General features: G+C 38.8%; 1 protein-coding gene across 2 annotated transcripts in view; it reads left to right on the forward strand.

Moving 5' to 3' along the window:
- LOC121534666 (netrin-G1-like) overlaps positions 1-12,059 on the forward strand; it is a 186,285-nt gene that overhangs the window by 111,819 nt on the left and 62,407 nt on the right. Inside the window, exon 4 of one of the 2 annotated variants that reach the window (XM_045205939.1) lies at positions 11,600-11,778. In XM_045205939.1, coding sequence (XP_045061874.1) covers positions 11,600-11,778 — 179 coding nt within the window. Of the gene's footprint in view, positions 1-11,599; positions 11,787-12,059 lie in introns of those variants that run through there. The other variant, XM_041841247.1, reaches the window with a different exon arrangement.

A 12,059-nucleotide genomic window follows, 5' to 3' on the forward strand; every position in this document is an offset into this window, starting at 1 on the left:
ATGGCGCTTGTAACGCCAGGGTAGTGGGTTCGATCCCAGGGACCACCCATACCTAAAAATGTATGCACACATTACTGTAAGTCGCTTTGGATAAAAGTGTCTGCTAAATAGCATATTATTATTATTATTATTATTATTATTATTATATAATAATATGCACACTAATCTTCCACCATTTTCTCCTCATGGATCATACTGCTATAGTAAACAGAGAATAAACCTGGTACAGAACCATATCTCCTCATGGATCATACTGCTATAGTTAACAGAGAATAAACCTGGTACAGAACCATATCTCCTCATGGATCATACTGCTATAGTAAACAGAGAATAAACCTGGTACAGAACCATATCTCCTCAAGGATCATACTGCTATAGTTAACAGAGAATAAACCTGGTACAGAACCATATCTCCTCATGGATCATACTGCTATAGTTAACAGAGAATAAACCTGGTACAGAACCATATCTCCTCATGGATCATACTGCTATAGTTAACAGAGAATAAAGCTGGTACAGAACCATATCTCCTCATGGATCATACTGCTATAGTTAACAGAGAATAAACCTGGTACAGAACCATATCTCCTCATGGATCATACTGCTATAGTTAACAGAGAATAAACCTGGTACAGAACAATATCTCCTCATGGATCATACTGCTATAGTAAACAGAGAATAAACCTGGTACAGAACCATATCTCCTCATGGATCATACTGCTATAGTTAACAGAGAATAAACCTGGTACAGAACCATATCTCCTCATGGATCATACTGCTATAGTTAACAGAGAATAAACCGGGTACAGAACCATATCTCCTCATGGATCATACTGCTATAGTTAACAGAGAATAAACCTGGTACAGAACCATATCTCCTCATGGATCATACTGCTATAGTTAACAGAGAATAAACCTGGTACAGAACCATATCTCCTCATGGATCATACTGCTATAGTAAACAGAGAATAAACCTGGTACAGAACCATATCTCCTCATGGATCATACTGCTATAGTAAACAGAGAATAAACATGGTACAGAACCATATCTCCTCATGGATCATACTGCTATAGTAAACAGAGAATAAACCTGGTACAGAACCATATCTCCTCATGGATCATACTGCTATAGTTAACAGAGAATAAACCTGGTACAGAACCATATCTCCTCATGGATCATACTGCTATAGTAAACAGAGAATAAACCTGGTACAGAACCATATCTCCTCATGGATCATACTGCTATAGTTAACAGAGAATAAACCTGGTACAGAACCATATCTCCTCATGGATCATACTACTATAGTTAACAGAGAATAAACCTGGTACCGAACCATATCTCCTGATGGATCATACTGCTATAGTAAACAGAGAATAAACCTGGTACAGAACCATATCTCCTCATGGATCATACTGCTATAGTAAACAGAGAATAAACCTGGTACAGAACCATATCTCCTCATGGATCATACTGCTATAGTAAACAGAGAATAAACCTGGTACAGAACCATATCTCCTCATGGATCATACTGCTATAGTAAACAGAGAATAAACCTGGTACAGAACCATATCTCCTCATGGATCATACTGCTATAGTAAACAGAGAATAAACCTGGTACAGAACCATATCTCCTCATGGATCATACTGCTATAGTAAACAGAGAATAAACCTGGTACAGAACCATATCTCCTCATGGATCATACTGCTATAGTTAACAGAGAATAAACCTGGTACAGAACCATATCTCCTCATGGATCATACTGCTATAGTTAACAGAGAATAAACCTGGTACAGAACCATATCTCCTCATGGATCATACTGCTATAGTTAACAGAGAATAAACCTGGTACAGAACCATATCTCCTCATGGATCATACTGCTATAGTAAACAGAGAATAAACCTGGTACAGAACCATATCTCCTCATGGATCATACTGCTATAGTAAACAGAGAATAAACCTGGTACAGAACCATATCTCCTCATGGATCATACTGCTATAGTTAACAGAGAATAAACCTGGTACAGAACCATATCTCCTCATGGATCATACTGCTATAGTTAACAGAGAATAAACCTGGTACAGAACCATATCTCCTCATGGATCATACTGCTATAGTTAACAGAGAATAAACCTGGTACAGAACCATATCTCCTCATGGATCATACTGCTATAGTAAACAGAGAATAAACCTGGTACAGAACCATATCTCCTCATGGATCATACTGCTATAGTAAACAGAGAATAAACCTGGTACAGAACCATATCTCCTCATGGATCATACTGCTATAGTTAACAGAGAATAAACCTGGTACAGAACCATATCTCCTCATGGATCATACTGCTATAGTTAACAGAGAATAAACCTGGTACAGAACCATATCTCCTCATGGATCATACTGCTATAGTTAACAGAGAATAAACCTGGTACAGAACCATATCTCCTCATGGATCATACTGCTATAGTAAACAGAGAATAAACCTGGTACAGAACCATATCTCCTCATGGATCATACTGCTATAGTAAACAGAGAATAAACCTGGTACAGAACCATATCTCCTCATGGATCATACTGCTATAGTTAACAGAGAATAAACCTGGTACAGAACCATATCTCCTCATGGATCATACTGCTATAGTTAACAGAGAATAAACCTGGTACAGAACCATATCTCCTCATGGATCATACTGCTATAGTAAACAGAGAATAAACCTGGTACAGAACCATATCTCCTCATGGATCATACTGCTATAGTAAACAGAGAATAAACCTGGTACAGAACCATATCTCCTCATGGATCATACTGCTATAGTTAACAGAGAATAAACCTGGTACAGAACCATATCTCCTCATGGATCATACTGCTATAGTTAACAGAGAATAAACCTGGTACAGAACCATATCTCCTCATGGATCATACTGCTATAGTTAACAGAGAATAAACCTGGTACAGAACCATATCTCCTCATGGATCATACTGCTATAGTTAACAGAGAATAAACCTGGTACAGAACCATATCTCCTCATGGATCATACTGCTATAGTAAACAGAGAATAAACCTGGTACAGAACCATATCTCCTCATGGATCATACTGCTATAGTAAACAGAGAATAAACCTGGTACAGAACCATATCTCCTCATGGATCATACTGCTATAGTTAACAGAGAATAAACCTGGTACAGAACCATATCTCCTCATGGATCATACTGCTATAGTTAACAGAGAATAAACCTGGTACAGAACCATATCTCCTCATGGATCATACTGCTATAGTAAACAGAGAATAAACCTGGTACAGAACCATATCTCCTCATGGATCATACTGCTATAGTAAACAGAGAATAAACCTGGTACAGAACCATATCTCCTCATGGATCATACTGCTATAGTTAACAGAGAATAAACCTGGTACAGAACCATATCTCCTCATGGATCATACTGCTATAGTAAACAGAGAATAAACCTGGTACAGAACCATATCTCCTCATGGATCATACTGCTATAGTAAACAGAGAATAAACCTGGTACAGAACCATATCTCCTCATGGATCATACTGCTATAGTAAACAGAGAATAAACCTGGTACAGAACCATATCTCCTCATGGATCATACTGCTATATAGTAAACAGAGAATAAACCTGGTACAGAACCAAATCTCCTCATGGATCATACTGCTATAGTAAACAAACATGATCGCAAGACAGCAGGACACATTTCCTGCCTCTAGCTTTAGAAACAAGTATTTTCTCTCTCTCTCTCCCCCTCTCTCTCTCTCTCACTCTCTCTCTCTCTCTCTCTCTCTCTCCCTCTCTCTCTCTCTCTCTCTCTCTCTCTCTCTCTCTCTCTCTCTCTCTCTCTCTCTCTCTCTCTCTCTCTCTCTCTGCTCTCTCTCTCTCTCTCTCTCTCTCTCTCTCTCTCTCTCTCTCTCTCTCTCTCCACTCTCTCTCTCTCTCTCTCTCTCTCTCTCTCTCTCTCTCTCTCTCTCTCTCTCTCTCTCTCTCTCTCTCTCTCTCTCTCTCTCTCTCTCTCTCTCTCTCTCTTTCGACCATCAGTTTACATGAAGCAGATACAGTTTCTCTCTATTCCTCTTTCTCTCATGTAAAAGACATCAAAGCCTTCTCTGAGATCCCTGAAGGTGTATGAGGATCATCATAGGTCGACCCAGTTGCGGCAGACCTTGAACTCTTCTGCCTAGCAGCCTGGGCCAAAGTTTCCTCTGTAGTGACAGCCATCATCTCCCCACCACTCATATTGTGCATGTAGTGCACTAGGTTTGAGCAGAGCCCTGGTCAAACCTAGTGCACTATACAGAGAATAGGGTGTCATTTGTGTTCTCAGACAGGCTTTCATGAAGGAGCTCATGTATTTATACAGTGTGAGGGTGGATTCCAACACAGAACCCTGGAAGACCCTGAAGCTGGTCTCATATGAAGGTTTTTGCACAGTAACAGGAGTCCTGTTGTGGAGGTTGGGTTTGATAAAAAAAAATAACAAATGTTCTCTTAAATCAGATTTTGGCGATGAGGCTAGTCATTGGTCAACAGTCAAAAAACCTTTTGGTTCCGAATCACAGATTAGATGTTTTTGAGGCAAGAATTTGGTGCAATGCCGTAGGCCTATGTTAGTGACCAGATCTATTAAGCAAAGGTAGAAATATATAATAGACATGGTAGCCTATAAAAATAAGTATGGAAATATGTATTTTTCCCATTCAGTTTCACACTCTCAACCCCCCAAAACCTTCTTGATTGACAGTTTGCTGGTCCAATCAGAGGGCTGAGTGTGCGTTTCACTAGACAATCTGTTGCACATACTTTCTCTGGCTGCGTGGAGAGTAATCCATGGAGAGGGACAAAAACATTGTAAAACCTGATCGTTTCAGGTTTTCAGCCTCAAGTCAAAGTCAAGTCCCGAGTCTTGTGGCTCAAAGTCCAAGTCAAGTCTCAAGTCATCAGATTTGTGACTTGAGTCAGACTTGAGTCAAAGTCATGTGACTCGAGTCCACACCTCGGCATATAAGTGTATGTAAATTGTGATAGTTTAACTACAGAGACTGAGATGATTGTACTGAGTGTGGAAGAGAAGGTCCTTAACAGAACACTCTCAACTTAACACACACATAGAACCATGTAGATAAACCACAACAGAAGCAATTATATACTCTAAGAAAGTAAACTAAAGGTAGATAATATGACTGTTTGCTTGCATGCTGAAAAATAGATGACATTTCCCAACAGCAACCAAGTAAGAACAGAATGTGGAGTGTGTACTGGTTAAGTAATGGAGAGTGTACTGGTTAAGTAATGGAGTGTGTACTGGTTAAGTAATGGAGTGTGTACTGGTTAAGTAATGGAGTGTGTACTGGTTAAGTAATGGAGTGTGTACTGGTTAAGTAATGGAGTGTGTGTTGGGTAAGTAACGGAGTGTGTGGGTAAGTAATGGAGTGTGTGTTGGGTAAGTAATGGAGTGTGTGTTGGGTAAGTAATGGAGTGTGTACTGGTTAAGTAATGGAGAGTGTACTGGTTAAGTAATGGAGTGTGTACTGGTTAAGTAATGGAGAGTGTACTGGTTAAGTAATGGAGTGTGTACTGGTTAAGTAATGGAGTGTGTACTGGTTAAGTAATGGAGTGTGTACTGGTTAAGTAATGGAGTGTGTGTTGGGTAAGTAACGGAGTGTGTGGGTAAGTAATGGAGTGTGTGTTGGGTAAGTAATGGAGTGTGTGTTGGGTAAGTAATGGCACAGACAGACAGTCATTTAGCAGAATAAATAAAGCATTAGGGCTTAAATGAATGTCCATCACTCAGGCAGCGTTTACAGTAATCAGGCCTATTGCCTTAAATGAGGATGTATTTACTGAAGTGAAATGAAGTGTCCCTGTTAAGGTACATCACTGAGGGAGTGATACTGAGAAGAGACGGACACAACTGGGTTTGGCTATCTAACTGCAGGCATTGTACTGTGACTAGTTAGTAATGAGCAATTGCATTCAAATGTCAAACAGCATTTATGTGGTGTGAAGAAGTTATAAATATGATACGTTATATGGGACCTAATGTGAATAAAGAGGTGGCATTGCAAACTGAGGGGGGCGAAACCCTTCATATAACTGTAACATGGACCTTCACTGAACCAACTTGTGCATGTGTCGATTCTGTTGATTCAACTCTACCCTCTTAATCAAATCTAAATTTGATAGAAATTCTGAGAAAAGCTGAATGAATCTCAAACCCAAGCTCCACAAGAGGACTTCTGTTCCTGCGCAGAAGACTTCCTATGAGATACATGAGCTCATAGGAAGCTTTGGTCTTCATGAAACCCTGTCGAGAACACAAGTGGTTCCGTTTTCCCTTTATAGTGCACTACGTTTGACCAAGGCTCTGGTCAAATGTAGTGCAGTATAAAGGGAATGAGTTACCATTTGGGACACTCAAGACAGTACAAATTTAAACACAAGAGACAAAGTACACATTTAAACACAAGAGACACAGTACACTTTTAAACACAAGAGACACAGTACACATTTAAACACAAGAGATACAGTACACATTTAAACACAAGAGATACAGTACACATTTAAACAAATCAATACATTACACATTTAAACACAAAATATACAGTATACATTTAACACAATAGACACAGTACACATTTAAACACAATAGATACAATACACATTTAAACACAAGAGATACAGTATACATCTAAACACAAGACATACAGTACACATTTAAACATGAGATACAGTACACATTTAAACACAAGAGATACAGTACACATTTAAACACAAGCGATACAGTATACATTTATACACAAGAGAGACAGTACACATTTAAACACAATAGATACAGTACACATTTAAAAACAAGAGATACACTCCACATTTAAACACAAGAGATACAGTATACATTTAACACAATAGACACCGTACACATTTAAACACAAGAGATACAATATACATTTAACACAATAGACACAGTACACATTTAAACACAAGAGATACAATACACATTTAAACACAAGAGATACAGTACACATTTAAACACAATAGATACAGTATACATTTAAACACAAGACACATAGTATACATTTAAACACAAAATATACAGTATACATGTATACACAAGAGATACAGTACACATTTAAACACAAGTGATACAGTACACATTTAAACACAAGAGATACAAGAGAACAGTATACATTTAAACACAGGAGAGACAGTACACATTTAAAAACAAAAGAGATACAGTACACATTTAAACACAAGAGATACAGTATACATTTAAACACAAGAGACACAGTACACATTTAAACACAAGAGTCACAGTATACATTTAAACACAAGAGATACAGTGCACATTTAAACACAAGAGACACAGTACACATTTAAACACAAGAGACCCAGTACACATTTAAACAAAAGAGATGCATTACACATTTAAACACAAGAGACACAGTACACATTTAAACACAAGAGATACAGTATACATTTAAACACAAGCTATACAATACACATTTAAAAACAAGAGACACAGTACACATTTAAACACAAGAGATACTGTTCACATTTAAACAAAAAAGACACAGTATACATGTAAACACAAGAGACACAGTACACATTTAAACACAAGAGACACAATACACATTTAAACACAATAGATAAAATACACATTTAAACAAAATATACACAGTATACATTTAAACACAAGAGACACAGTACACATTTAAACACAAGAGACACAGTATACATTTAAACACAAGAGACACAGTACACATTTAAACACAAGATACTCATTACATTTAAAAGCAAGAGATACAGTACACATTTAAACACAAATATATAGCACACAATATAACACAAGAGACACAGTACACATTTAAACACAATAGATACAGTATAGATTTAAACACAAGAGACATAGTACATATTTAAACACAAAAGATACAGTATACATGTATACACAAGAGATACAGTATACATTTAAACACAAGATATACAATACACATTTAAAAACAAGAGACACAGTACACATTTAAACACAAGAGATACTGTTCACCTTTAAACACAAGAGATACAGTGCACATTTAAACACAAAAGACACAGTATACATTTATACACAAGAGACACAGTATACATTTAAACACAAGAGACACAGTACAAATTTAAACACAAGAGACACAGTACATATTTAAACACAAGAGACACAGTATACATTTAAACACAAGAAATACAGTACACATTTAAACATAAGAGATACAGTGCACATTTAAACACAAGATACACAGTATACATTTAAACACAAGATACACGGTATACATTGAAACACAAGAGACAGTATACATTTAAACACAATATACACAGTATACATTTAAACACAAGAGATACAGTACACATTTAAGCACAAGAGATACAGTGCACATTTAAACACAAGATACACAGTACACATTTAAACACAATAGATAAAATACACATTTAAACACAAGAGATACAGTACACATTTAAACACAATAGATAAAATACACATTTAAACACAAGAGATACAGTACACATTTAAACACAAGAGATACAGTACACATTTAAACACAAGAGATACAGTACTTAATTAAACACAAGGGACACAGTATATATTTAAACCCAAGAGATACAGTACACATTCAAACACAAGAGATACAGTATAAATGTAAACACAAGAGATACAGTACACATTTAAACACAAGAGATACAGTACACATTTATACATAGTGATAAACGGTGAGAGAAATGAGATAACGAGTACAGGGCGGTTTCAGACAGTGTTTTCAATACGATAATAGATAATACTTCTACTATAAAGGGACTAGCTAGTCTAGGAGGAATATAACAGATCATTAAAACTTCATGGAAAGCTTTTTTAATGATACCAGTTCAAGGTCTGCCCTGCTTGATAGAGCAGAGGGACATACCTCTTGTGACAAGGACACACACACTCACAGGTGTGTGTCTGTGTCACTGTGTGTGCTTGCGTGTGATCCTGTTTTGACTGCTTTTTAATTAAGGGGAAGGTTACCAAGGTGAGCCTAGTTGAGGTGTCTGTATATAGGAGAGGGGGGAGAGAGAGAGAGGGTGTGAGAGAGGGTGAGAGAGAGAGAGAGAGAGAGAGAGAGAGAGAGAGAGAGAGAGAGAGAGAGAGAGAGAGAGAGAGAGAGAGAGAGAGAGAGAGAGAGAGAGAGACAGAGAGAGAGAGAGAGATAGAGAGAGAGAGAGAAAGAGAGAGAGAGAGAGAGAGAGAGAGAGAGAGAGAGAGAGAGACACAGAGAGAGAGAGAGAGAGAGAGAGAGAGAGAGAGAGAGAGAGAGAGAAAGGGGGTGGAGACAGAGAGAGCAGGTGAGAGGAAAGGAAAGGGGGATAGAGGATGGTAGACTTACACTCTATCTATACTGAACACAAATATAAACGCAACATGCAACAATTTCAAAGATTTTACTGAGTTACAGTTCATATAAGGAAATCAGTCAATTGAAATAAATCCTTTAGGCGATAATCCATGGACTTCACATGTCTGGGAACACAGATATGCATCTGTTGGTCACAGATACCTTTAAAAAAAAAAGGTAGGGGCGTGGATCAGAAAACCACTCCTTCGCACAGAGTTGATCAGGCTGTTGATTGTGGCCTGTGGAAAGTTGTCTCACTCTTCTTCAATGGCTGTGTGAAGTTGCTAGATATTGGCGTGAAATGGAACACGCTGTCGAACACATCAATCCAGAGCATACCAAACATGCTCAATGGGTGATATGTCTGGTGAGTATGCAGGCCATGGAAGAACTGGGACATTTTCAGCTTCCAGGAATTGGGTACAGATCCTTGCCACATGGAGCCATGCATTATCATGCTGAAACTTGAGGTGATGGCAGCGGATGAATGGCACGACAATGGGCCTCAGGATCTCGTCACGGTATCTCTGTGCATTCAAATTGCAATCGATAAAATGCAATTGTGTTCATTGTCTGTACTTTATGCCTACCCATACTATAACCCCACCGCCACCATGGGGCAATCTGTTCACAACGTTTACATCAGCAAACCACTCACCCACACGACGCCATACACGTGGTCTGCGTTTGTGAGGCCGGTTTGAACATTCTGCCAAATTCTCTAAAACGACGTTGGAGGTGGCTTAATTAACATTCAATTCTCTGGCAACAGCTCTGGTGGACATTCCTGCAGTCAGCATGCCAATTGCACGCTCCCTGAAAACTTGAGACATCTGTGGCATTGTGTTGTGTGACAAAACTGCACATATTAGATTGGACTTTTATTGTCCCTAGCACAAAGTGCACCTGTGTAATGATCATGCTGTTTAATCAGCTTCTTGATATGCCACATCTGTCAGGTGGATGGATTAACTTGGCAAAGGACAAATGCTCACTAACAGGGATGTAAACAAATGTGTGCACAAACTTTGAGAGAAATAAGCCTTTTGTGTGTATGGAACATTTCTGGGATATTTTATTTCAGTTCATGAAACGTGGGACCAACACTTTACATGTTGTGTTTATATTTTGTTCAGTGTAGAACCAATAAGTGTTCTTCGGCTGTCCCCATAGGAAACCCTTTGAATAACCCTGTTTGGTTCCAGGTAGAACCCTATTTGTTCTACATGGAACACAGAAGAGTTCTACCTGGAACCAAAAAGAGTTCTACCTGGAACCAAAAAGGTTTGAGTAACTTTGAAGAAAGGCTTGGTTCATTTGGCATCTTCTTGTTAACTCTCAATCAGCTCTCTGTTTTGTCCTCAATTATGAGAATGTTATTGCCTGTGTCCCAAATGCCCAAATGGCACCCTATTCCCTGTAGGGCATTACTTTAAACCAGAGCCCAGTGCGCTATATAGGGATTAGGGTGCCATTTGGGACGCCTTTGATTTTAGAATCACAATCCTTATTTAATATGCTGTTCCCTCAATGAGGGTTAGCCAAATTAGGTTGAGTTTAAGTGCTGTTCCCTCCACGGAGGTTTAGTCAAATTAGCGCTTGTTTTAAATGCTGTTCCCTCCACGGAGGTTTAGTCAAATTAGCGCTTGTTTTAAAATGCTGTTCCCTCCACGGAGGGTTAGCCAAATGAGCTCTTGTTTTAGAGCAGAATAATGGTGCCTTTTCATCTCTGTCTTCCCTCTTAGTCTGATCTAAGTCAAGTACCGGAGTGGGAATTCCATGTAGGACTAGTCTACCCACTATTAAATTATAGAAGGTGCAACACTCCACAGCAAGGGCACAGTGAAATGGAGAGGAGGTGATTTGGTGAAACACGCCGGCATGACGAGTAACCTTGTCTTAGACATGAAGATTTGTGTTAGCTTCCCAGTCAGTCACATTTGATTCAAGTCAATAAAATAGTTCATATTAATGTTATCTAGGAGTAAGCACTGTAATCCGGCTTGAAGAACCAACCCACAGAACCAATATTCTGTCTGTTGCATGGTGTTTTCCTCCTCAGATGGAAGTGCAACCTGAACGTCACTCTTATAGAAGATAATTTGTGTTCAATGACTTCTCTGGCTATGAATAAAGGTGAAATAAATAAGATTGTGTTGTTTTTTTCCCCTCCCTCCTCAGGTGTAAGTGTAACCTGCACTCCAACAGCTGTGTGTTTGACAAGGACAAGGGGAAGCTGGGGTGTGAGTGTGAACACAACACAACAGGTCCAGACTGCGGCCGCTGTAAGAGACACTACCACGGACGACCCTGGAGCGTCGGGTCCTACCTGCCCATCCCCAAAGGAACTGCTAATATCTGTGAGTAGACTACGTCTCTATGTATCTAAAAACCAATCATGGAAAAAGTTTCACTCGTTCAACAGGTGCTAATCAATAAGAAAATAATGATATATGAAGCATGTGGGCTTTTCGTCAGTCTTGGAGGAGATTTCTGTCTCATCTGTCAGTTCCCAGGTCTAGGCCAGGGGACTCGTTTCCTTAATACATCTAATGCAGGCTAACCCCAGGCTAACACCAGGGAAGCTAACTCTAGGGAAGCTAGCTGAGGTATAAGGTACTATAGCCAGCCCAACACAGAG

The sequence above is a fragment of the Coregonus clupeaformis genome, chromosome 21 (genome assembly GCF_020615455.1).
Source record: "Coregonus clupeaformis isolate EN_2021a chromosome 21, ASM2061545v1, whole genome shotgun sequence".
Classification (NCBI taxonomy): Eukaryota; Metazoa; Chordata; class Actinopteri; order Salmoniformes; family Salmonidae; genus Coregonus; species Coregonus clupeaformis.